Raw genomic sequence first — 27,425 nt, 5'->3', positions numbered from 1 at the left:
ATTTATAGGTGAAATGCAGGGACTGTCGGCGAAAGGAGGGTGGGGAGTCCTAGATAGCAAAGCAGATCTCTGAGACAGCCAAAGCACTAAACTATCTGTGTGCCCAGCCTAGGAGACTCGCTCCCAGCTGCAGCGTAATACAGTGCCCCAAACGGCCTTCAGTGGAAGCAAACTCTGCAGCAATCCATGGAGGTGTTGTACGAGCCTGTGCCACAAGGGACTGCCGGAGAGCAGCTATGTAACTCTCTGCCCTGCCTTAACTCTGAGAATAACTGTCCGCTGTGTTTTGTCCAGCACTGTGACCCTCCCAAGGCCCCTGCCTCCCCCACGGCTATGAGCCAGGGCATCTCGTTAGTGCTGCCTAGAACCCTGCAACAGAGCTCAAGCGTTAAGCTGTTGGGGTTTGTTCTTAACCTGGTTGCAAGGGTGCAGTGAGCTCTTGTTGCAGGTTGTCGTGCAGTCAATATTCTCAGGTCTCCTGGCTCCTTTGTAGATATGGAGATGGGGCCTCTATGGGCAGGCTGATGCCCTTTGCCTTTCCAGGAGAAGGGAGGCCCTGAGCTATTGGGGTCCAAGAGGCAGCTCTCTCCTGCCGTCCCGGAATGCTGACCTCGCTGCCAGGAGCCGTTCCTGAAGGCAGGGAGAGGGAGGGCTTGGGGTGGGAGGCTTTGTCACCTGCCATCCACAAGAAACTCTTGGGGTTTGAGTTCAGAGACTGGGACCTGGCTAGGCACAGAGCTGGAGTGGAGGCTGAGGTGCCGGTGGCTTTGTCTCTCTTCTGGATACTGAGGCTACCGGAGCTAAAGCTGCACCCAGGACAGCTCTAACATGCACCTTGGCTGCAACAGGGCCCCATGTAGCAACATCGTCTAGCCGGAGGGCAGAGTTCTTTGCCCTCGCTCCTTCCTTCCTTAGACACGCTTAGGGGGGATGTGGCACAGAGCATCTCCACCAGTCTTATGCCGGGGCAATCGGCAGTGGGGCTGGGCAGAAACACAGACCTGAGGTCTGCCGTCAGACGTCACTGGTGTGGTGCTCTGTTCAATGTTGATAACAGTCGGCTGCGTGCGTGTGTTCCCTCTGTGTGCTGCCCTGGCTCTGCAGATCACTGACGCAGCAGACCCCAAGAGAATCCCCAATGACCACAGACTCCAATAAGGTACCAAGACACCCGGCCAGGTTTATTGTCAAATGAAGCACAGGAATGGTTCCCCACAGACACTACAGGACATAGTACGAATATGAGCCCCCGACAATGAACCAGCTAGTCCGTGGTGGGACACTCCACTGCCCCCTAGGCCGGACAAAGACAGCCCCTCAGGGGTGCATTCTGATACACGGGTACAAACAAGTTACACATCACTCCTGACGCATTGAGGTGCAACCCTTCTACGTAGCAAGGTACAACCCCTCTATGCAGTAAGGTGCCGCCTCTCACCTTGTTCATGTTGGTTCGAACAAAACAACTCTATCCATCATAGTATTCTTTTGCCCTTGTCTTTAGGATGAGTCAACCTGTTCCTTGTTATCTGTGTGGAATGTGCAAGTATCGGAGTGTTCTGGTACCGTCCTAGCATATGTTTATCTCTCTAGCATCCAGTGCCTTGTAGGTTTGTGTATTTTTGCAACATCAGCCCTTTCCTTGCCAGCTTCTGTGAGCCGGGCCTGCCTCCGGCTTGCAGCTTAACTTTGCTTTATATTAGCAAAGTCTTGACCATTACTTTAGTTCAGGCCTTAGGCCTCAGGCCTCATACCGGGCCTCTGATGTAAGGGTTTATGTTTCAGGGCTTCATCTTACTACAAGGCCCACATCTTCAGGGTCTATCTGCAGACCCAAACTGACTCATGGTTCAAATCCATTTGGAGCCCCAGAACTCATTGACCCGTGCTTTACAGGAACCGGGCGACTTAAGACGAAATCGCGCCGATGCCTCCTAGACAGCTTTCCCTGCCGCGATGCACCTTAATTCGTAGATAGGCTCTTAATTCCAAAGTTCTTTAAAAAACGTGGTGGTAAACTACAGCCTGGACTGCTGTAAACATGCAGCAGCTACCTGCCCAGACTTGTGTTGCCAAATGCTCTGCTACACAAGCGTGTGCTGGCTCAAAAAAGCAAATCCTTCAAGCTGTTCTTGTTCTCTGCATGTAATTAACAGGGACAAAACAACACTCGGCTTGAGCTGCTGACTTCAGGTAGTGCAAAAAGTCACAAAGTTCCCTGCAGTGCATCGAGCTCATTCTTCAAAAGTTTTCAGCCTTATTTCTCCCTCCTGGACGTTGCCAGTTACCGAGGCGTGTTTAATATTGGCGTTGTCTCTGCTGTCGCTTCGTGTGGAGCAGGCTAGAGGAGCTCTGATGGCTCTTAGGGAAGGAGGTGAAGCTGGCAAATTTAGCTCTTTGGGCTGAGGAAGCTATTAAATACACTGGTCATTAATATCTGAGTTCTGCACTGGATTGTGTCCCCGCCAGGAGAGCTTTGGCTTGCTGCTAAACCTGTATCCGTACAGGACTGTGGGCAGGTAAACTCCATTCTGTGGGGGAGGTGTGCGGTTTTTCCTGCTGATTGTGATGGAGCATTGGGAGGAAGAGCCTAAATGGAGATGTAAGCTATTCCCTGGCCTGTGATCCCCAGTCAGCATGTTCTGACAGCATTGGCTTTGCAGAGCAGGAGAACTGTCTTCACCTGTTTTGAGCGCTTGAATTCCACACACAGCTTTAAACTACGCTCAGTTGGGAACATTTTTAATGCAGGAAAAATGATTGCCATTATATAACCCTACGCATTAAGCTTCCTATTTGTGAAAGGGATTTCGCAGAGCTTGACTCACTGCCGAGGTTTACATAACGCTCCGTTCTTTCTCTGTTTGTTTATAAGGCCAACTTTCTCACTCTGCTGCTGGCTGTTGGTTTCTTGGGTGACTAATCAGGTGTAATTTCTCCCATCAGAACAAAGACCTGAAAAGCCGACTGGCCAGCTTGGAAGGCTTGCAGAAACCGAGCGCCAGTTTGTCTCAGCTGGAGTCGCGGATCCAGGAACTGCAGGATAAGCTACAGGCAGAAGAGAGGTAAAAGATGTGGAAACAGTAATTGGACCTGGCCCCGTCTGGCAGAAGAGCACAAAGCACTCAATGCTAAGCCCTTGTCTAAACACAGGTTATATCGCTCTAACAGTATAGAGAGCTACAACCCTTCCCTTCACACCCCCCAGAGCGGATGCAGTTCGACCAGGATAGCTGTTCCTCTGTGGAAAGGAGAATAAGCTATACTGGTATAACTGTGTCCGCACTAGGGGTTGCACCAGTATAACCGTATCAGTAAAAATTCATCCCTGAACTGACAGCCAGCCTTAGTTTACACTGGAAAGTTTTACCAGTATAAGTGTCTCGGCCCCTCTGCACAGAGAGGGAGGGAATCGCCACCCCCAGTTTATAGATAGGGAAACTGAGGCATACAACAGGCATGTGACTCCTCCGATGTCTGTAGCAGAGCTGGTATTGGTGTATAGGAATGCTTACCCACCCCCACCCCGACATGCACTACCCAGAAAGCTCAAGGGTCTTTGCACAGAACTGCAGTTTCAGGGGAGTGCATGGGTTCTCGCCCCATCTGTGCCCTGATCTTGCTTTGCAGCCTCAGGAAGGGGTTTCATTCGGTAATACTGGTGTTGCTCCGTGGGACTTCACGCCCAGAATCCTCTCCATCCTGAGCCCCACTTCTCTCACTCGCGCCCCTTTTCAAAACAGACCTCGGCCTGATCTGCCTCCCAGGCACCTCCCCAGGCTTAATTTCGTAGTAACCACTTTCAGGAGAGCTCAGAGGTTGCGTAAGTGTCATAGATTCATAGATGTTTAGGTCAGAAGGGACCATTATGATAATCTAGCGTCAACAACATTCCCGTGCAAAGTGGCGCGAGAATGTGCGGTTAACCCTTTAACTGGCACGTGCGAGTTCAGCAGCAGTCTGGTACCAAGCGTGGCAGCCTGGAACTGACTCCCGATCAGTGCGGGTGTGGAGGAGGCTGTCTGCCATATCGAATCAGAAGCCTTTCTCCTAGCTGGCAGGAGAGGGCCAGTACCTCACTTACCTATGCTTCTGGCTGGGTTTGAACTACCCTAGTGGCACGAGGCAGAATAACCAGCTGTGCAGACAGCCCCTGCTACAGGGCTCTCCACAGCAAGAGCAGCCGTTGCCAGGTTTAAAAAAATGGTGAAAAGAAAACCATCTATGCGGTGGGTCACACTCAGTTAATACCAATTTTTAAACTGATTTTAGCTAAACCGCTTCAACCCCCATGTGGATGCCCTGGTTTCAGTTTGAGCATTCCCCAATGTGAACGTTTTTTATTTAAAATGTAAATACATTGAAATCTGAGTGTTTTAACAGAATTTGGTTTAAAATAACCGCTGAAATGCATGTCTCTCACGTAGACAAGTCTCTAAAGACTGCCTGGTGGGGGGGGGGGGGGGAAAGAGGGGGTGTGTCCCTATCTCAGACTAGAGTTTTAAAAACAGGCATTCCTAATTGGTGTAACTCACATGGCTGAATCGGCTCATTGTTTGCTGCCTAGTGTTATGCAGTGGAAAAATACATCATCCAGAAGGTGTGGCACTGATCGTTGCTGTGTAAAAGGGGACTGAGACACTCAGCCATCCACAGGCAACTCTTCTCCAGCTCAGGTTGGCATTGTCAGAGCCACCCCTCTTGGATGCTGACCTGTGTGCACAATAGGCTTGACGTAGTGCTTGGCATTGCGTAATAACCTTGTTGGTGGCGTCTGGGGGAAGCGTGCCCAGCGCTATCTGCCTTGGAGCTGTCCCTGTTGTAGATAAACAGGGTGTCTGCTTCCAGGCGTGTCACCCTGGCACCTTGAACCAGAACTAAATCCTCGTGCACCCTTGTAATTTTTCTTGAGCCAAATCTAATTTTTGAAGGTAGCTCGTCCCAGGTCATTGTGGGCGCAAGTCATGCTGCCCTCAAAGGGCAGAGGGAAGGGGTGGCCTAGTGGTTAGGGTGCTGCACTGGGACTCAGAGGTTCTGGGTTCAAATCTCAGCTCTGTCTCTGACTGCTTGTGTGAGCTGCAGCTAGGCGCTTTATCTCTCTGGGTCTCAGTTTCCCTGTTCAGACTGTGAGCTCTCTGGGGTACGGGCTGTCTGTGCAGCACCCAGCACCAGAGTGGGCTCAAGTCTCAATAGGGGCTTCTGGGGGGCCACCATAAGGTAAACTGATCCTGTGTGCGTCTGAGCGGAGCAGCGGCTGAGCTGTGCCCAATGTGCTTTCAGGGAAAAGAACGTCCTGGTGTCCTCAAACCGCAAACTGGAAAGGAAAGTGAAGGAGCTGACAATCCAGATCGACGACGAAAGGCAGCATGTGAATGACCAGAAGGACCAGGTGTGTAGATGACATTATATTGTCTTCCCCCCACCCCCGACCACCCCACACACTCTGACTCTTGGAGCTGCCCTGGGGCATCACTCTCATCCCTCCATTCTTGTCTTCCAATTTTTATTTGTTTAAATGGCTTCCACAGCCTCTGGCACCTGCTTGGCAGACAAATGGGGAAATCTCAGCCAAGTTGGCTCTGTGCAGCCGGAAAGGTGTAGGGGGGTGGGTGGGTGTGTGTGTGAGACCCTTTACACTGCTGATCCCAGCTCAGCTGATGAATAGCACAGACTCTAGAACATCAGCTCTGTGTGTGTGTGTGTGTGTGTGTGTGTACATGCATGTGTGTTTGCATATGCGTGTTTGTACATGCGCTTTCAGACAGTGATTTGGCTCCAATTCAGGGCTGATCTCTCCTACTGGCCAATCCAATCTGGGTACCAATGGAAACCATGGGTCAGACCCACGGATCTGATCTTGGCTCATCTCCCACACATCTCCTCTCTGCTCCTTCACGGAGCATCTTTCTCTTCTTGGTGCAAGAGCCATCCCCCTTTCCAGCTGCAGCCACCCCATTCTCTCTGCCTCATCAAGCCCCTCCCGCCCCCCATCCTGATTACAGCCTAATATTTTGGTGTCTCCCCGTCTCATGTCCTTTTAGGGCATGTGGGGCAGGGTTTTGGGGGAAGACCCCATGCAGAATAGTCCTGTAGAAGCATTTTAAGAATCCGCTTCAGCTTCCTGGTCTCTGTTGCCACTCCGTCTTGCCTAATTACGGCTGGTCTGCCATCATATCTCCCAAGCCTGCTCTTCGTTTTCGGTTCTCTGCTCCCCCCTTTGGCCTACTTGAGCTGCTCTCTTGGTGTTGGGGGCAGATCCTTTAGGTTCTACTGACCGTGCCTCCCTGTGGCTCGCTGAGAACAAAACATGAGGGAACAAAAACACCCCTCTCGTTGCCTGACTAAACTGAGCCACTAGCCAAGATCTGCCTGCATACAGCATGTCTTGGGTGGCGTTCCCAGAGCCAGAAGCTTCCACACATAATACACTGGTAGGACAGTAGTTTGCATCTTCTCCACCCGGATTCCTTGTGGAGAAAGTCCTAATCACGCCTGGTTTCCTCAAGCTGTGGCTGATGCATGTGGCACAGTGGAGTGCGGATGGATCTATAGGAGTGTAAGGAGATAGGATAGCATCTGTCCATGGTGCAGAGGGAGCCTGCCCATGTACAGTAACTTAGAAGACTGTACGAATTCTGATCAGTATCTGAGCATCTTTATTTCTCCCCTTCCCTCCCACAAACCTCACTTCTGTCCATGGAGCTGACTCCATACTCAAACAAAAAAATCTTCCTTCCTGTCCTGGATGCTTCTTAACCCTCTAGAAGTCTCTCTTCCCTGCAGAGCTCGCCTGGGCTCTTAGCCAGGTGTGGACCCTGGTCCCCCTCCCACAAAACCCTCTCACCCAAGTTTGGTGCTTCAGAATCATAGAAGATTAGAGCTTGAAGAGACCTCGTGAGGTCATCTAGTCCAACCCCCTGCTCAAAGCAGGACCAACACCAACTAAATCATCCCAGGCAGGGCTTTGTCAAGCCAGGCCTTAAAAACCTCTAAGGATGGAGATTCCACCACCACCCTAGGTAACCCATTCCAGTGCTTCACCACCCTCCTAGTGAAAAAGTCTTTCCTAATATCCAACCTAGATCTTCCCCACTGCAACTTGAGACCATTGCTCCTTGTTCTGTCATCTGCCACCACTGAGAACAGCCGAGCTCCATCCTCTTTGGAACCCCCTTTCAGGTAGTTGAAGGCTGCTATCAAATCCCCCCTCACTCTTCTCTTCTGCAGACTGAAATAAGCCCAGTTCTCTCAGCCTCTCCTCATAAGTCATCTGCCCCAGCCCCCTAATAATTTTCATTGTCCCCACTGGATTTTGTCCAATTTGTCCACATCCCTTCTGTAGTGGGGGGCCCAAAACTGGATGCAATGCTCCAGATGTGGCCTCACCAGTGCCAAATAGAGGGGAATAATCACTTCCCTGGATCTGCTGGCAATGCTCCTACTAATGCCGCTCAATATGCCATTGGCCTTCTTGGGAACAAGACTGACTCATATCCAGCTTCTCATCCACCGTAATCCCTGGTCCTTTTCTCAGGAACTGCTGCTTAGCCAGTTGGTCCCCACCCTGTAGCAGTGCATGGGATTCTTCCATCCTAAGTTCAGGACTCTGCACTTGTTGTTGAACCTCATCAGATTTCTTTTAGCCCAATCCTCCAATTTGTGTAGGTCACTCTGGACCCTATCCCTATCCTTCAGCTTATCTACCTCTCCCCCCAGCTTAGTGTCATTCGCAGACTTGCTGAGGGTGCAATCCATCCCATCATCCAGATAATTAATGAAGATGTTGAACAAAACCCGCCCCAGGACAGACCCCTGTGGCACTCCATTTGATGTCTAGCTGCTAACTAGACATCGAGCCATTGATCAACTACTTGTTGAGCCTGACAATCGACCTGTATAGTCCATTCATCCAATCCATACTTTTTTGACTTGATGGTAAGAATACTGTGGGAGACCGTATCAAAAGCTTTGCTAAAGTAAAGATATATCACATCCGCTGTTTTCCTCATAGCCACACAGCCAGTTATCTCATCATAGAAGGCAATCAGGTTAGTCAGGCATGGCTTGTCCTTGGTGAATCCATGTTGACTGTTCCTGATCACCTTCCTCTCCTCCAAGTGCTTCAAAATGGATTCCTTGAAGACCTGCTCCATGACTTTTCCAGTCTGCTTTTCTGAAGTCCAGGGTCCGTATTCTGCTGCTCTCCTTTTATCAGGATCCTGAACTCGACCATCTCGTGGTCACTGCTGCCCTGATTGCCACCCACTTCTACTTCCCCTACCAATTCTTTCCTGTTTGTGAGCAGCAGGTCAAGAGGAAGACGGACCCTAGTTGGTTCCTCCAGCACTTGCACCAGGAAGTTGTCCCCAACACTCTCCAGAAACTTCTTGGATTGTCTGTGCATTGCTGTATTGCTCTCCCAGCAGATGTCAGGGTGATCATGCTGGCCTGGGTGCGGGTGAGGGCTCAGGTTCCACTTCAAAATGAGGATGCAGGCTGTACGCCTGATAGTGCTGACAGACCTCCACTGCCTTCCCACAATTCCCCCCACATCCCCCCCTATGCCCAGAAGGCCAGACAAGTTCTCCCACAATTCACTGGGAAAGAATCTAGAGCAGCTCCGCTCGCCGCAGAGCTAAGGACTGTGGGATGTGCCCCTGCGAGTCCTAGTGTGTCTAGGCTCTTATCCTGCTCGCAACCTCCAGAGCGGGCTGAGCATGGCTGGTTCCCGGCTTGCTCTGGCCTCCTTCAGCACCAGGACACTGCTGTGGCTGTGAATGGCTCTTGCTGCTAGCAGAGGCCCGGAGCATCCTGGGGCAGGAGGAGAGGGGTAGAGGTGGGGGTGAGGTCCCTCCAGCACTGCCCTGGGTGTCCGGATCTAGGTGGCATCCTCCCAGCGCCACAAGCCAACATGCCCCTCCCCTTACGCCCCCATTGCTCTGCCCCACGCAGCTAAGCCTACGCGTCAAGGCGCTCAAGCGCCAGATGGACGAGGCCGAGGAGGAGATCGAGCGCCTGGAAAGCGCCAGGAAGAAAGCGCAGCGGGAGCTGGAGGAGCAGCACGAACTCAACGAGCAGCTGCAGAATCGCGTCAAAGCCCTGGAGAAGGAGGCCTGGTAGGCAGTGGGTGCGGTGGGTGGTCAGGTGTGTCCCAACTGTGTGCTGCAGAATCCCCTCCTTAGCCTGGTGTCCTAGGGGTCCCCACAGGTAAGGAGCTCCTGGAACAATACGCATCCCAACTTAGCTCTTCTCCGTACCAGTCTCCCTATGCGGCCGGCTGAAGCCCTAGCTTATCTTCCAGCAGAAATGTGACCATAGAAAACTCCCCCTTGAGGAATAATCGCAGGCTGCCTGTCCCCTGCCCTCCTTCCAGCCCTGTAGCTAGGCATAGCTCTGCGCTGGGCGCGCCGAGGAAGATCTGCTCTCGGAGAGCAGGAATCTGGTCTAAGCGACCTCCCCGATGCAGAGCGGCAGTGTGCCCATAATCTAAGCCATGCTCCAGTGCCCTAGCGAAGGTCGTTCACACTGAGCCTGCGGCCAAGGGAAGTCCGTAGCGCGGTGTGCAGGGATAGTCAAACAATCCTGCCCCGGTCCCGCTGAGAGTCAAGCGAAGGCTGGGCACTGACCTGCCCCAGCTCCATGGAAGTCTCAGCCCAGCAGGCTTGGAACGGTTCCTTTCCGGAATTTCATTGATCTTTTCATCTCATTGCTGCCCTCTAACACAGTGTTTGGGGTGCAGGGTGTCCAATCAGGGCTGTGGGCAGATGGGAGCTCCTGATTTAGAGCAGGGATCTCCCCGTTGCTCTAGGCCCTAGTGGGAATCAGCCAGCCGGGGCCAGAGAGCAGGGCCAGGTAACCGCAGCCGTTCACTGGCTCGTCCTCTTCCCACCCAGGCGCAAGGCCACCCGCTCGGCTGCAGAGGCCTCCCTGGACGACGACCGCCTGAGCTCGGACGAGGAGTTTGACAGCGCCTACGGCCCGTCCTCCATCGCCTCGCTGCTGACGGAGGGGAACCTGCAGACCAGCTCGTGCTAGCAGCTAGCGCGGGTCGTTAACTGGCTCCTGGGGTGTGCCCTTTTCCCCACAGTCAGAACTACTTCGGGCTCCTTGAGAGGCAGGTGCAGGGCGTCATTCCATGGGGAAGCGTCCCCTATCCACTGACGTTCCAGTCCCTTTAGGAGGAAAAACAACACCCTGGAGGCCAGCGATCCTTGGATTGGAGTTGGCTGACACATACGTCCTTTCCAAAAAGCAGCTAACTGGAGAGGAGCCAGGAGCAGAAGAACTGAGAACAATGTGCAGGAAGGTTTTCTGCTTAAATTGGGAGGGAGGGTGGGGCAGAATTGGGTGTTAAGATCCCCAGAAAATTCTATTTAATCTGTTTTTCTCTGTGATTCTCAGGGCACTGCTTAAATTCCAGATGTTTCGTATCTTAACCAAATGTTTGTCTGTATACTGGGGGTGGGGGGTGGAAACAGATGTGCAATAAGGCAGGATGATATTCTGTGGCTCATAAACAAGAGGTGAACCTGTCTCTTCAGGCACCGTGGGAGTTCACTTTTCTCTGCCAGAAGGGGAAGCGTGGTAGGTTACCGTCAGCAACCAGAGTCTGAGGAGACGGTCCGGGTGTGTGGGAAAGCTGGGTTCTGCTCTGAGAGTGTCTTTAATGTCTACAGACAACCTCATGGAGTCCTGGGTCTAAAATCCAGCGGCTGCTTTTTCCAGGACTTTTGCAGCTTTCATTTCCTCACGCCCTGTTAAAGAGAAATTCCTGGCCAGCCCATCAATCCGTGGGGCCTACGTGCTGCTCTTCCCTTCTCTTCATTCTTTGTGAGCACGTGGCTGCGCTGAAGGATGGCTCTGACTTCGTAATGACTGAGGATGGGGAGTGGGAGCCTCAGGCTTGCGAAACTCTATGGGGCTAGTGTGCTTCACAAGGGACTCTGTTGGCACATTTTTGGCCCTTTCTGTTGGCCCTGCTCTGGGGGAGGAGGCCAAGGATGGGGATGTAGGTCAGGAAAAGTTTGAGATCGCCCAGGTTGACTGGGACCCCAAGGGTTCATGGCCTGTGTGAGAGGAAGTGGTGGGTCTTGGTCCAGTCCCCAGCTGTCAGTGACATTACACTAATCCCGTCGCAACTGGCCCATGGAGGAAGAAGTAAAACAGGTTTTGGAATAGCTGAGATTTTTATCTGACATGATAGCACTTTGTTGTTGAAACTAATGAGCATGAGAGCTTGCCTCCACCTGTCTGAGCCGAGCGATCAATCACGAAATGAGGCATGACCCTGGGGGTCCATCCAGGGCAGGGCTGCCTGGCCATCCTGTCCACATTCTGCTGTCCTGTATAAAGGGACATCCAGCCTCCAGGGCTGTCTCCAATACAGTTAATAACAAACACCTGGGGTCTGCCTGCTGGGGGCCCCTCCTATCTTGCACCTCTCCAGCAGTTTCTCGCGTCTGTTTTTTGGCAATAAACCAGCCAGGGAAAGCAAACCCCTGCCTTTGGAAGCACGTGTGCTGCGGATGTTAATGAAAAGCAGGGGCTGTACTGGCCTTGATGGGCTGAGCAGCCAAATTCTCTCACCTTCAAGCTCCTCCATGTCCCCAAACGCTGCTCCTGCTTCACTCACCCAGCTGCAGTTGTAATCAGTGGAGTGTGAGCTGGGCTGGGCTGTAATATATCCAGCCTATTCAGAGAGGAAAGAACAATACTGGGCCAGCCCTGCTTGAGACCTATGTATCCTTGAAACGAACCTGCCTTTCAGCTCCCATTGAGCCTCGTTTTGTAGCTGAATTTGCACCTGTTCCTAAAGTGCTGCTTTATAGATTGGGAACATATGCGGGGCAGGGGGGCATTTCCACTAAGTGTGTGACACCCCCCCCCCCCCCGCTTCTGTTGTGTGTTGAGCTGCTAACATCTCAGTCTCCCTCTGTTACCTTTTTAAACTTCACCAGCTCAGGGGTTTCAGAGCAATTTGAAAGTCAGGCCTTGACCGTCGTGCCTTAATGGGGAGTGTCCAGTGGGGGAAACTTAGTCCAGTGAATTTCTGCTTGGAAGCGGACTAGGGGGTAGAACATTTAAACATGCCTATGTTTTAAAATAACCCGATTTAACATGCACATGCCCCCTGCTTGAGGCAGCAAGAGACAGGAGCAGGGGTGGGGAGGTGACAAATACACCCTGATGCTCGGTCTGAGCTCAAGGGCTAACAAAAATCCCCAATGCCCAAATATAGCCATTGCCTTGTCTTGCATGATTTCAGCTTCCACTGGTGTTCACGCCCTTCTGCTCCCAACAGGGGCCTTGCTTGCTTGCCCTGCCTTGCTCGGCATGCTGCCCTAGAGCAGGTCTCCGTAGCCACGCGGATGAGACGGTGCTTCGGATGCTTGTTTTTTGTCCTGATGTTTGGTTCGAACATCTGCAGCTATGGGCCTGGCAGTTCGCAAAACGCCATGGGAACAGCAAGTCCTCGGAGTTCTCATCTGCTCCATGGCAGCGTGCTGGTCACGCAGCCCAGAGAGCCACTCTGAGGCTTGCTTGGACCATTTAAATAGCTTCCCCTAATTGGGACCTCCCAAAGCTGCTGATCTAGATGTAAAAGGTGTTTGGCTCTAGTGTTTCCAGGCGAACATCTCCCCCCCCGAAAACAAACACTCAGTAGATAAATTCTGCAAGATGCATCTCAGGTCATCGACAAGCCACTGCTGTCACCTTCTCCTGGGATGCAGTGGTTCAGAGACACCTTTGCAATCTCTCAACCTACCCCAACCAGCTCCAGCTCTCCACCATGAGGCTTTGGGGAGGAATCTGCTCAGGGAGCCAAGTTTTTTCTTGTTTAGAGGCTGCCGCCACTGAGGAAGAGCAGGTGAATCAAGGCTTGACTTACGAATCAAGGCTACATCGTCTGCTGGCGTGAAGGCTACATCGTCTGTTGCCGTGGATGGAAGACCGCAGATCTGCACCAGCTGAGCATCCAACCCCAGCTTTCAAACAGCTGGATTTTCAGCTGATCTTGGTGGGTTGGGTCTCTTTCTCTCTGGATTTTGATTGGGACTCTTCACACTGGGCACTTAATAATTGAAACAAAGTTTCCTTGTTAAAACACCCACAGATGGGTGGGGGGAATCTTCCCCCCCACACACACACACAGCCTACCCCCTAAAAAGCCCTGGTTGGGTGCAGCTGTATCATGACGACAGCCTGAACCTGTTATGCTCTGTGACTGTAGGAATGTGCCCATTGCAAAGGAGCTGGAGCGAAGGTTTCACTAACTAGGTTGCCATCCACACCTTTTGAGGGCTGTCCTGTTTCACTCTCCATCTGCAGGGCCTGGGTGGGTTTCGTTGCAGGCAGCCCCCGCCTTCTGCGCCTGGCTTTGCTCCTCCTCCAAACCCGCCTGATCCGGAGGGGGCTGCAGAGAGGGAACTAACCAAGAGCATTTCTCCAGAGCTCTGAATCCCAGGGTAGTCTCCCTAGACAGCAGATGCCTCATCGGGGCTCTATTGGTGGATGCAGAGACCCACCCCTTGCACTGTTACGGGCAAGCTGCTCAGTGAAGCAGCAGCTTCAAAAGGGAGGTTGTAGGGGTGGAATGAGGAGATGGAATTTAAGGTTCCCTTCCCCCACCAGCCGTCAAAGTAATGGGACGTGAGACTCTCGAGAAACAGCCATAGATGAGCTGTGTGGCTCATGGAGCAAGAAGATGGTCCTCCCAGCAGAGTTTTGGGGTTTGTTTTGTTTTTGTTTTTTTGAGATCTAACATACCTCCCACTTCAGGAGCCTGATGGGAGCCAGCCCTGCTTCAGAGCTGCTAAGGGACTCACGGACGTTCATTACAGACCCTAGCAGCAGGCGTGGGTGTGGCTGGTTGGAGTGAGTGACACTAGGCCGGGACCAGCTCAGTGCTGGAATTTCCCCCCTCCCTCTGCTGTAAATGCAGAACAACCACCTGGAAGTCAGTGACGCTTCTCCCAGGGCTGCCCTAGGGTAACGGGCCCATTGATACTCTGCCGCAGCGAGAGCCAAGGAGCTGCAGAATTGTGTGGTCCGATTGTCACCCCACAATGTGCGTGGGGATCCCGCAGCAGCTGGGGCACCGTTTCCCCCTCTTCTGCCTGGTCAGTGAGGACTGAGCGAGGCTGGGCCTTGCCTTCCGGCTGGCTCTGTGGCTCTATACACCAAGAGGATGTTTCGCTGCCAAGCTGGACCAATTTTCTTGTGGGCCCCAGGCTTTGCCCTCCTGGCAGTTGAATCAGAGACACAAGCCGCCTGCATGTCCCCCCCAAGAAACGTGCAGGGATGAGCCTGGGTTACGCGTGGTCTCCACAGGCCGTTCTGCAGAGGCTGGGCCAGAGGGAGGGAGGGAGGGAGGGGGAATCCTTGCTGAGATCTCCTGCGAGGATAACTTGCTTTTTTAAAATAAAACCCGATGTAAGAGGAATTTGAGACAAGGGAGGGGAAGGATTGATTCAAGTCCCATGTTAATAGCGTTCATTGCAGAGTGGCTTTCATGCCCCTATGGATTCTGATTGCTTGTATAGCAGCATATGAGAGAGATGATCTGATTATTATGTAACTTTGTTTTCCTCTTGCATATGCCCTTCAACTTGTATTTTAAAACTAAAAGTTTATACATGCTGAAGCTAATCTCATTGCAGTTTTCCCCTGCATCTCGTATTTATTTTTGTTTGTGTTGTACTAGCAGCCCCAGTCACGGACCAAGACCGCAGGGCGCTAGGCGCTGTACAAACACAGAACAAAAATACAGTCACTTCCCCAAAGAGCTGACAATCTAAGTATCAAATGAGACAACAGGTGGAGATGGACAAATGAGGGCACACAAGGACACAAATACCTTGCAGCGTCAACATTTAAAACAATTTTATTGTAACACTAGGACCCAGCATTTCAAAGTTTTGGCCCAAGCGTGGGGGCATGGGGCCATCATTTGAGCTCCCCGCCTCAGGTGCCAAAATGTTGTGGGCCAGCCCTGGCACACATTATTATTGAGGGTTATCAAGTGCTAATTAACTTAGTTGATCTGAATGGCTGTGTTCACCGTGATGCAGTGGTGAGCTCAAGTCCGACCTGTCCTGGCCAGTTTATCCCTGGTGTAACAGTGCTCACTTTAAGGGACTTACAGCAGGGGCATGTCACTTACAGAGCTGAATTGGTCCCGTAACTGGGGAAACAAAGTATCTGAACTGCAAAGAGATAATGAACAAATTCCCTGCTGTTACATCCTATCAGTAACCAAACAGCCACCCTGAAAATAGCAGTTCTCTGCCCCTCTCCTTTCACTGGAGGAGGGTCTGTTTGCATTGAGATAGCACCTAGGAACACCAGGGATGAACCAGGACCCAGTAGGTGCTGTACTCCCATAGGAAAAGACCCTCCCAGTCCCAGAAACTTCCAGTCTCACTGTGTTCTGCACAATCTAATGATTCGCATTTCACAGCCGGGGATGCTGATGCAAGGTCTTCAATGCAATGGTGCATTCCTGCTACTCCACTCCAGTGAGAGCAACCATCTTGCGAAACACCTCTGGAGCCAGGCAGAGTGACCGGCTTAGCAGCTGATGGGTCATTGGGATCCGGTTACAGCGGGAGTTACCACTGTGTTACTAGCTTGAGCATCTACAGCACTGGACCTTCAACCCCTACCCCCTACAAGTAGGCTAGTTGAAGTTTAAAGTGCCACTTAAATGGGGCTTGAGATTTTTGTGTGGGGCTAGGAGTTGGACTAGGGTAGTATTCGAGCTGTATCTTGAGCAAATGCAGAAGCTGAAGCAAAGCGTTTCTCTTCAGTTTATTACAGTAGCATGTAAGAATCCCAGTCAGGGCCCTGTGACGATGCACGGACAAAGACTTTCAATAAGCCAAACGTGGGGTTAGTGCCGCCAAATTCAGGAACATCCTTTCTGGATTATGAAAATCTTGAACTCCCTGTTTTTTACAGAACTTCAATTTTACCAGATCACTCAGATCTTGGACACAGTCACACTTAAATTAAACTCTTCTGGGGAGAGTCAGAGAGATCAAACTGCACATAGCAGCTGTGAGTGACCTCTCTTAATACCCAACTGCAGTGATGAGGGTCAGATAAGAACTCCCATAGGGCAGAATCTCTAACTCCCGGTCTTGTGCTTTCACCCTATGTCTGTCCTTCCTCTGGCTAGCAAAGGAAGCTGCCTTTAGCTAGAAAATGGACTTTGTATGAAGACTAGTGGATCACGGAAGAAAAGGCCAAGTGTTTAATTCTTACACCCTACCTCCATTAAAGAGAGAGTTAACCCTACAGCCACGATGAAAAAGGTGTGGAAAATGGGTAAGGAAGGTTGTGTTGGATCAACCAGCATTTATTCCAAAGGGTGATGTGCTTTACCTGAGATAATCGCCCATGTTTCTTTGGAGCAAATATTGCCATCCGTTTCACTGTGTGCAGAAATGTCCATTTCTCTTCCCTTTGGAAAAATCCCCCACTCCTGAGAAAACGATTGTTGAATCCCATAGGCAGTGGGACAGCAAGGGAGGGTCAACACAAAGGTTGATGTCATGAGGGAAATTGCAGCTGTTTCTCCATTGGCTCATTGCTGCTACCGACCTTTTTGCTAATTGCAGAACAAACCCTGTTTACTTTTCCACAGGTGCGAGTGCTTTGTTGTTGTTTTTTAAATTGCCAAGGGCCTTTTATAGCAGCCAGCAGTCAAGGTATAGCACAACCCATCCTCTGAATGCCCAAACTCTGTTGTGTTGGGTGGAGATGGTGCAGAGAATAAAGTGAACTGTCAAGCTGTAAGTCCCCTGTTATGATAATTGGGTCTACAAATTTACCTTATCTGTAAGATCAATTGGAAAAAGTATATGAAAGTTCATCAGCTGTTACAATAACCTCTAACAACAGATGGTGATGGAAAAGAGGTCAAGTTGTTTTTCATAATAAATGTAATAAACAGATGCAAGAGAATTAGTGCAGGCAAAAAACCAGCCCTGCTGATATTCTTCAATGAGTCGGTTGAAATCGTGCTTGGTAAAAACAGAAGACTTGGGACTGGAAATTAATGAACCAGAATTAGTGTGTTGGATATTAGGCCTAATGGGTGGACAAAATCGTGAGGGGATGGGCTGTTCCACACACTGCGTGCTTAAAGAAAAGATGGAAGTTAACCGAGGTCGGCACGGCCCCCAGGGTTAACGGTTAAGGTCCAGTTAAGCCTAATGTTTACAGGATAAACTTTGACATCCCTCATGTGGGACGCAGGATCAGGGTGGTCAGTGCAAACTGCAATGTTGAATTGGTGGATGGAGATGGCTGAAAATGAGGCCCAAATAGCCAGTGCTCTGGGTTCAGGGGGAAACCCTTTTTTCATGTGGATGTCTATTTCCTCAAAGGGGCCTTCTGAAAGCTACTGCCCGTCCTGGCTGTTGTGGTTGGTTTAATGGAGCTCCCTTGACAGCTCGTGGGGGCAATGGATGGGGGCTCAGGAACCCTGGATTCTATGTTCCTAGCTCTGCCACTGATTTGCCTTGTGACCCTCGGCACATCCCTTCTCCTCCCACCTTGTGTCTGGCTGGTCTATTTAGACTGTACGCTCTGCAGGGCCTGTCGCTCACTAGGTTTATGTGTAGCACCCAGCACCGTGGAGGGGGCTTCCAGCTGCTGCAGTGATTCACATCACGCATCAGGTCTATCTGAGCTGCAACCCACTCTCCCTCCCTTCATCAGATCCCTGTTCGCAGCATCACCAGGTACGGGAGCAGCAGCAGGGGGTTAGCTGGGCGTTTACACTTCGATTCCTAGTAAAGGGTCAGCATTGACTGGAACTAGGACCATAGGCGCCAACTTCTCCTGGCAGCAGTGGGGTGCTCGACACCCCCCACCCCCGGCTCCTCCCCAACTCTGCCCCTGCCCCCATTCCAACCCCTTCCCCAAAGTCCCCACCCCAACTCTGCCCCCTCCCTGCTCCTATTGGATCCCTTCCCCAAATCCTGCCCCAGCCCCACCTCTTCCCCGCCTCCTCCCCTAAGCGTGCCGAAGTTCTGCTCCTCCCCGCTCCCTCCCACAGCATCTTATGCTGCAAAACAGCTGTTTCACAGCAGCAAGCGCTGGGAGGAGGCGCCGGTAAGCTGGGGTGGGGCAGGCAGCTGCCGGTGGGAGCAGAACACCCCACCAATTTTTCCCCATTGGTGCTCCAGCCCCGGAGCACCCAAGGAGTCAGCACCCAGGACTAGGACAGAGGTAGAGGACTGTGCAACTGCCGATAGCAGCAGCCCTACATTGGGTGCTTTGGAAAGGCTCCTGCCTAGCCGCGGATTTGCATAAGGCGGGTGCTTCCCCCTCCCTGAGCTGTTCTCGGTGTTTATCTCTAGTCATGGGATTTAATCAAACACACTCCACCTACAGCAGATCAGGCCCTGGCTCTCCTGGCTGATAGCCATTCACCCCCTCACCTGCTCCGCATGAACAAGAGGGATGTGGTGGGGACCTTGGTTTTAAAGTGCTGACTTGCAACTCCAGGCACCAGGGCTCAATGCCTGTCTCTGCCACAAGCTCCCCACGTGTCCCTGATAAAATCACTTGAATCTCTCCAGGCTGCTGCTCCCCAACTAGAAAATAAGGCTGCAGATCCTTCTTGTCTAACTGGATTGCAAGCTCTTCAGGGTAGGGACCGGCCCTCGCTCTGTACATGCCCTGAACACAGTATGAGTGGGCCTTAAGGTACTACTATCCTGCAACTAATGGACTAGTGTAGAGGAAAGAAAACGAATGTGGGACGAGCAAAACTCAATAATAACGGGGGATTTCAACTCTCCCCATATTGACTGGGTACGTGTCACCTCAGGACGGGATGCAGACATAAAGTTTCTTGACATCTTTAAATGACTGCTTCTTGGAGCATCTAGTCCTGGAACCCACACGAGGAGCGGCAATTCTTGATTTAGTCCTAAGTAGAGCACAGGATCTGGTCCAAGAGGTGAATATAGCGGGACGGCTTGGTAATAGTGACCATAGTATAATTAAATTTAACATCCCTGTGGCGGGGAAAACACCACAGCAGCCCAACACTGTAGCATTTAATTTCAGAAAGGCGGACTACACAAAAATGAGGAAGTTAGTTAAACAGAAATTAAAGGGTACAGTGCCAAAAGAGAAATTCCTGCAAGCTGCATGGAAACTTTTTAAAGACCCCATAAGAGAGGCTCAACTTCAATATATACCCCAAATTAAAAATCATAGTAAGAGAACCAAAACAGTGCCACTGTGGCTAAACAACAAAGTAAAAGAAGCAGTGAGAGGCAAAAAGGTGTCCTTTAAAAAGTGGAAGTTAAATGCTAGGAAAATATGAGAAAAATAGGAGCATAAACTCTGGCAAATGAAGTGTAAAAATACAATTAGGAAGGCCAAAAAAGAATTTGGAGAGCAGCTAGCCAAAGACTCAAAAAGTAATAGCAAAAAAATTAAGTACATTAGAAGCAGAAAGCCTGCTAAACAACCAGTGGGGCTACTGGACAATTGAGATGCTCAAGGAGCATTCAAGGATGATAAGACCATTGCGGAGAAACTAAATGAATTCTTTCCATCGGTCTTCATGGCTGAGGATGTGAGGGAGGTTCCTAAACCTGAGCCATTCTTTTTAAGTGACAAATCTGAGGAACTGTCCCAGATTGAGGGGTCATTAGAGGAGGTTTTGGAACAAATGGATAAATTAAACAGTAAGGAGTTACCAGGACCAGATAGTATTCACCCAAGAGTTCTGAAGGAACTCAAATGTGAAAGTGCAGAACTACTAACTGTAGTCTGTAACCCATCATTTAAATCAGCTTCTGTACCAAATGACTGGAGGATAGCTAATGTGACACCAATTTTTAAAAAGGACTCCAGAGGTGATCCCAGCAATTACAAGCCAGTAAGCCTCACTTCAGTACCAGGCAAACTGGCTGAAACTATAGTAAAGAACAGAATTGTCAGACACATAGATGAACCTAATTTTTTGGGGAAGGGAAATCATGCCTCACCAATCTACTAGAATTCTTTGAGAGGGTCAACAAGCATGTGGACCAAGGGGATCCTGTGGATCCAGTGTACTTTTTCAGAAAGCTTTTGTCAAGGTCCCTCACCAAAGGCTCTTAAGCAAAGTAACCTGTCATGGGATAAGAGGGAAGGTCCTTTCATGGATTGGTAACTGGTTAAAATATAGGAAACAAAGGGTAGGAATAAATGGTCAATTTTCAGAATGAAGAGAGATAAATAGTGGTGTCCCCAGGGGTCCGAACTGGGTCCTGTCCTATTCAACATATTCATAAATGATCTGGAAAAAGGGATAAGAAGTGAGGTGGCAAAATTTGTAGATGATACAAAACTTCTCAAGATAATTAAGGTCCAGGCAGACTGCGAAGAGCTACAAAAGGATCTCTCAAAACTGGGTGACTGGGCAACAGAATGGCAGATGAAATTCAATGTTGATAAATGCAAAGTAATGCACATTGAAAAACATAATCCCAACCATATAAAATGATGAGGTCTAAATTAGCTGTTACCACTCAAGAAAGAGATCTTGGAGTCCTTGTGGATAGATCTCTGAAAACATCCTCTCAATGTGCAGCGGCAGTCAAAAAAGTTAACAGAATCTTGGGCATCATTAAGGAAGGGCTAGATAATAAGACAAAAAAATATCATGTTGCCTCTATATAAATCCATGGTACGCCCATATCTGGAATACTACATGCTGATGTGGTCGCCACATCTCAAAAAAGATATGTTGGAATTGGAAAGGTTCAAAAAGGGGCAACAAAAATTATTAGGGGTATGGAATGGCTTCCATGTGAGGAGAGATTAATAAGATCGGGACTTTTCATCTTGGAAAAGCAGTGACTCAGGGGGGATATGATAGAGGTCTACAAAATCATGACTAGTGTGGAGAAAGTAAATAAGGAAGGGTTATTTACGCCTTCTCATAACACAAGAACTAGGAGTCACCAAATGAATTAATAGGTAGCAGATTTAAAGCGAAAGGAAGTATATTTCACACAGTCAGTCTGTGGAACTCTTTGCCAGAGGATGTTGTGAAGGCCAAGACTATAACAGGGTTCAAAAAAGAACTAGATAAATTCATGGAGGAGAGGTCCATCAATGGCTATTAGCCAGGATGGGCAAGGATGGTGTCTCTAGTCTCTGTTTGCCAGGATCTGGGAATGGGCAACTGGGGATGGATCACTTGATGATTACCTGTTCTGTTCATTCCCTCTGGGGCACCTGGCACTGGCCACTGTTGGAAGACAGGGTACTGGGCTAGATGGACCTTTGATCTGACCCAGTATGGCTGTTCTTATGTGTTAACCATTGGAACAACGTAATGAGGGGAAGGGAGGGTAGTGGATTCTCCATCACTTCAAGTCTTTAAATCAAGAATGACTCAACCCGAAGTCTAGATTGCTGGGTGAGATTCTCTGGCCTGAGTTATACAGGAGTTCAGACCTGACGGTCATCATGAGCCACCTTTGGCCTTCAAATCCATGAAATTTCAGGCACTTGCGTTTGAAAATGTCGTCCCTGCCTCCCAGCCTTAGACAAAACTCTCTCTGTCTCTCTTTTGACCATCTGTATCATTCGTATGTATTTGTATTACCATACCACATAGGGGCCCTAGTCATGGACCAAAACCCCATTGTGTATATATAAACTTGTGGATCTGCTTCTGGTTTACAAATGCTTTCAAGTCACTGCTCTGCACTGAGAAGCGCTGTTTCAAAGGGGGTATTTTTGTAGAACCTTTAAAAAAAATCCCTTAACTCATGCATAACAATTAGAGTTGGGAGTTGGTTGCAGCCAATCTTATATGGATAAGAAAACTGGAACAGGGTTGTAACTAGTTCCCCTGACACAGCTGCATTGGTAATGCAAGGCACAATCATTCTTACCACACCTAGTTGTTATCCATTGATCCTAGGAAGTAAATGTAATTAGTGGGTTAATTTCAGCTCCATTAGAATGATGGGGCCAGAGGAACTATCTGCTCAATCAAAAAAAAAAAAAAAAAAGCCATTAGGCCAAATGGTTTTCCAGGAAGGCGTTAGTTGCTTTAAAGATCTAAATGCTGCCATCATCTTTAAATTTCAAAGTGTAATCATCTACCAATGCAAAAGCTCCTGGTTGAAATACAGTATTAAATGCAATGAACTCACCCTGCCTTCGATGCGAGAGTCTTTTACAAGCAGGGGCAGAATTACAATTTCCAGCTGTTGATTTACTCCAACTGATTTACAAGGCTATTTGCTATGCTGAAAAGCCTAGCCGCAACAGGTAAGGTGTCTTTTTGCAATCTTGCTCAGATGCTTTGCAGAGGCAGTGTGTGCGTGAGATTATTTATGACCTGGCCAATCCAGTAAAACTCTTTTTAATCATAACCTCAGCAGCAACTGGGTGGTGGGAAACGTTGTGCATGTCTTCAAAGGAGACTGATTGCAGAAGCTGGCCCTATTTCTTTATCTGCAATGATAAACTGTAAGCGTTCTTACAACTACAATACCCACCTGCTGAAGTGAAGAAACAAATTGACAGAGCCAGAAGAAAAGGAGGACTTGTGGCACCTTAGAGACTAACCAATTTATTTGAGCATAAGCTTTCGTGAGCTACAGCTCACTTCAGTTACCTACTACAGGACAGGCCCAACAAAGATAATAACAGAACGCCACTAGCCATCACCTTCAGCCCCCAACTAAAACCCCTCCAACGCATTATTCAGGATCTACAACCTATCCTGAAGGATGACCCATCACTCTCACAGATCTTGGGAGACAGGCCAGTCCTTGCCTACAGACAGCCCCCCAACCTGAAGCAAATACTCACCAGCAACCACACACCACACAACAGAACCACTAACCCAGGAACCTATCCTTGCAACAAAGCCCATTGCCAACTGTGCCCACATATCTATTCAGGGGACACCATCACAGGGCCTAATAACATCAGCCACACTATCAGAGGCTCGTTCACCTGCACATCCACCAATGTGATATATGCCATCATGTGCCAGCAATGCCCCTCTGCCATGTACATTGGTCAAACTGGACAGTCTCTACGTAAAAGAATAATTGGACACAAATCAGACGTCAAGAATTATAACATTCAAAAACCCGTCGGAGAACACTTCAATCTCTCTGGTCACTCGATTTCAGACTTAAAGGTCGCAATATTAGAACAAAAAGACTTCAAAAACAGACTCCAAGGAGAGACTGCTGAATTGGAATTAATTTGCAAACTGGATACAATTAACTTAGGCTTGAATAGAGACTGGGAGTGGATGTGTCATTACACAAAGTAAAACTATTTCCCCATGTTTATTTCCCCCACCCCCCCACTGCTCCTCGGTCGTTCCTGTTAACTGCTGGAAATGGCCCACCTTGATTATCACTACAAAAGGTTTTCTCCCCTCCCGCTCTCCTGCTGGTAATAGTCATCTTAAGTGATCACTCTCCTTATAGTGTGTATGATAACACCCATTTTTTCATGTTCTGTGTGTATATAAATCTCCCCACTGTATTTTCCACTGAATGCATCCAATGAAGTGAGCTGTAGCTCATGAAAGCTTATGCTCAACTAAATTGGTTAGTCTCTAAGGTGCCACTAGTCCTCCTTTTCTTTTTGTACTAGGTACTGTAGTCTATGGAGGTGGCTGTATGTAAACCCTTGCTCTAGCCTGGTGAAGAATCTAATAATAATCCCTAGTTTGTCTATAACACTTCCCCCCAGTAGATCTTGAAGTACTTTAAAAGGAGGTTGGTTTTATTATCCCAATTTTACAGATGGGGAAACTGAGGCACAGGCAGATGAATTATCTAGAGTAATCATTTACACTGCAAACTCTTTGGGGGCAGGGATTGTCTCTTACTAGGCATTTTTACAGCTCCTAGCACATTAGGGATTGAATAATAACAGAATCATAGATATCCTTAGTATGATTATCTATCTATCCTGAGACTGACCTGGGGGACTTCAAAGGGACCAGATATTCAGAGGTTGGGGGAGGGAAGAGAATTTCTCAGCAGTTCCTGAAAATCAGGCTCCTTTAAGACTCTCAGGCTGGGCCCCCAAAGTCATGAGTCGTTCCTGAAACAACCTGGCCTTTGTTTTTAAACTGAACTTTGTCTTTAGGAATAAAATGCACTTTGGGGTTTTTAACCTAGGCAAATAGCTGGTCAAGATACTTATCTGGCCCCTCCTGCCCCAATATCTGAGCACCTCACAATCTTAAATGTGTTTATCCTCAGCCCTGCTGGGAGGCAGGGCAGGGCTATTGTCCCCATTGTATGGATGGGGAAACTGAGGCACAAAGAGTGTGAACTTGGGCAAATCACAGGAAGCCTGGCAGAGCTGGGAATTGAATACTAGTCAAAGGTAAGTGCCCTTCCCATTGTACCAGCTATTCTCTGGTTTTGACAGGGTGGGGGTAGGCTCCCCATCAGCTGAGATTTCTAAAACTAGAATGGACACATCCTAGGAGCTACCCCAGTTCAGTAACAAACCCTGCTCTGTTTTGTGAAGGCTGTCTGGTGTTACTGCAATATGTGCTGGGTGCTTTGGTCTCTGAGGAGTGGACAAGGCCCTACCACCAGTCTATCTCCGTTGGACTCGCTGGGCAGAGCTCATGGTGGGAGGCAGCTATGCTGGAGGCCAGAAGCTCAGTCTCCAAGACATGGAGGCAGCATGGCTTACCCTTAAGGAGGAGTGGGCCCCCTTGGGGGTCTGGCTCATGGACAGCGTTTCTCCAAGGGACTGTTCGGAAGCTGGAGCCTAGCTCAGATCGGTGGAGCCCTGACAACCAGTATAACCCCGGGGGTTGGACATTGATTCCAGACTGAGAGTGGCTTTTTATCTAATCCCCCTTCCCAAAGGCCAGGAGCTAACCCAAGAAAAGGCCCTGTTATGCCGGAAGAAGTGTGGCTCCACAGAGGCGAATACTGGTGTAACTAGGTTGGTTTAAATTCATGCTTTGGCTTATCCTGAAAAAACATCCCCATAGGGGAATGAACTCTCCCCTTGCCAGCCCTTTATACCCGGTGAGCTGGGGTCCGCGTTAGGTAATGTACTGCGTTAGGTAACGGTAGCATTAAAGCAGGACCTAAGCCCTACGTCAGCTTAAATTGAGACTGTTCGTTAAACTGGTGCAGCTCTTCCGGCCATTACAGACTCAAGTGTCTCGACCCCGACGTGTTTTTGGAAGGAGGGCAGTTGGGGAAGGGACAGGCTGTTGGCAGGTGGGTTCTATACCCAACTTTGGGCACCGAGTTTAACCAAATAGGATCAAAATCACCCCTGTGGTGTGGTCATTACAAGGTTGGGTGTCATCCTTGGGCTGCCAGGGTGTCCCTACCTCCCCTGCCCCACAGGCTGGAGCAGCCTGGTGGGGATGGGTCAGAGAGTGACTCATGCCCTGCTTGCCAGGAACACACGTTAGTTCAGCCCCCCGTCTTCTGGCAACAAAATAAGGGAGGCCCTGGGTGGTGTCAGTGGGAACTTGACGCAATGTGGAGCCAAAACGTAGTCACCCCGCTGTGGTCATACCCGTGCCGGGCTGCCCCCTCCCCGGCGAGGCTAGAGAGGGCCACGAATCACGAGCTAAAGCAGAAGCACTAGGTCTGATTCTGGCCTCTCACACTGGGGTGACTCCGGAGTGGCTTCACTGAAGTGAACAGGTTTACATAGCTGGGAGTGAGAAGAGGATCAGGCCTGGTGTTTTCGCACCATGCCCTGGCAGCAGGGAAGAAGCGTCCACCCTCTTCAGGTTTACTCTGGCATAGCCTCCTGGGAACCACTCCTGTGACTTGAGCAGAGTAGATGGGATTTACCCCCTGCTATCACCAAGGGCAGAATCGGACTCTTCCTGATTTAACTCAGCTGTCCCTGTGCCCAGTGCTAGGAGCTGTATATTCCCAGCAGGGCACACACCAGCCTCTCTCTGCTGCACCCCCTGCTTGTGTGCATGTGTCATGGGGTGACCAGGCCGATGCTTTGGAACTGCTCTGTATGAAGCCAGTCAGGGCTCTGGGGGAGCCTCCTCTCTCTGACACTCTTGCCAGGGCAAGACGTTTACACAGCTTTGGCCTTCCTGGGTCTGACATTGGAGCATTCAGCATCCCCTTCCACACTCACTTCCTGCAGTGAGTCCTCCTGGGCGGGGCTCCTGGGGAAGCCAGAGGCCCCTGCACCCCAACTCCGCAGACAGCAGTGTCTCTCAGCCAGTGTGTAAAAGAGAAGGTTTATTTAGTTGACAGGAACACAGCGTGGAACAGAACTTGTTAGCACAGAAATCAGTGACTTTCAACCAACTCCCTCTTGGGGGAACCCCAGGCCAGACACCCTGGACTCCCCCCTCCTTGAGTCCCGCACAGCAGACTGAACTGGACCCTGCTGTCTGGCCTCTGACATGCCCATTGCTCCTTCTCCCATCTTAGTCCTGCTCCTGGTCACACACCCCTCCGAGTTCTCAGGTTATGAAGAGCATTGGCCATCGCTTATGGGCAGGCAGCCCCTGAGGGTCTGAGCAGAAGTCACACACCCATATTCCCACCACTTAGGCACTGGTGTGATACACAGGGAAACTGAGGCACGCACAGTATTCATGCAAACCAGTAACTCACATAGGCTCACGTATTACATAATGAGGAGGAAAACCCCACTTTTGTCACAGCATGTGGAAAAGGACCTAGGGGAGACAGTGGACGAGAAGCTGGATATGAGTCAGCAGTGTGCCCTTGTTGCCAAGAAGGCCAATGGCATTTTGGGATGTATAAGTAGGGGCATAGCGAGCAGATCGAGGGACGTGATCGTTCCCCTCTATTCGACATTGGTGAGGCCTCATCTGGAGTACTGTGTCCAGTTTTGGGCCCCACACTTCAAGAAGGATGTGGATAAATTGGAGAGAGTCCAGCGAAGGGCAACAAAAATGATTAGGGGTCTGGAACACATGACTTATGAGGAGAGGCTGAGGGAGCTGGGATTGTTTAGCCTGCAGAAGAGAAGAATGAGGGGGGATTTGATAGCTGCTTTCAACTACCTGAAAGGGGGTTCCAAAGAAGATGGCTCTAGACTGTTCTCAATGGTAGCAGATGACAGAACGAGGAGTAATGGTCTCAAGTTGCAGTGGGGGAGGTTTAGATTGGATATTAGGAAAAACTTTTTCACTAAGAGGGTGGTGAAACACTGGAATGCGTTACCTAGGGAGGTGGTAGAATCTCCTTCCTTAGAGGTTTTTAAGGTCAGGCTTGACAAAGCCCTGGCTGGGATGATTTAACTGGGAATTGGTCCTGCTTTGAGCAGGGGGTTGGACTAGATGACCTTCTGGGGTCCCTTCCAACCCTGATATTCTATGATTCTATTTCTCTCTTGTCCATGATGCAGTGCCTGGGGGTGGAAGAGGATGTGGG

At 49.9% G+C, this 27,425-nt stretch overlaps 1 protein-coding gene and 1 long non-coding RNA gene across 3 annotated transcripts in view; one reads left to right on the top strand and one right to left on the bottom strand.

The window, feature by feature from the left end:
* Positions 1-11,510, top strand: part of CGN (cingulin) — a 62,227-nt gene extending 50,717 nt beyond the window's left edge. For both annotated transcript variants that reach the window (XM_048828976.2, XM_048828975.2), the window contains exons 18-21: positions 2,947-3,065; positions 5,281-5,389; positions 8,953-9,116; positions 9,894-11,510. In XM_048828976.2, the coding sequence (XP_048684933.1) occupies positions 2,947-3,065; positions 5,281-5,389; positions 8,953-9,116; positions 9,894-10,035 (534 nt within the window). In that variant the 3' untranslated portion in view covers positions 10,036-11,510. The remainder of the gene's footprint in view (positions 1-2,946; positions 3,066-5,280; positions 5,390-8,952; positions 9,117-9,893) is intronic.
* On the bottom strand, positions 1,156-13,127 carry LOC125626230 (uncharacterized). Its single transcript, XR_007353703.2, has 2 exons — positions 12,890-13,127; positions 1,156-3,048 (listed from the first exon to the last, which is right to left on the bottom strand). It is a non-coding gene; the product is annotated as an uncharacterized LOC125626230 (long non-coding RNA).
* Between the last annotated feature and the right edge of the window lie 14,298 nt (positions 13,128-27,425).

The sequence above is a fragment of the Caretta caretta genome, chromosome 24 (assembly GCF_965140235.1).
Source record: "Caretta caretta isolate rCarCar2 chromosome 24, rCarCar1.hap1, whole genome shotgun sequence".
Lineage (NCBI taxonomy): Eukaryota > Metazoa > Chordata > Testudines > Cheloniidae > Caretta > Caretta caretta.
The sequence above is the reverse complement of the archived record's forward strand: the minus strand, read 5'-3'. Positions and strand labels throughout refer to the sequence as shown.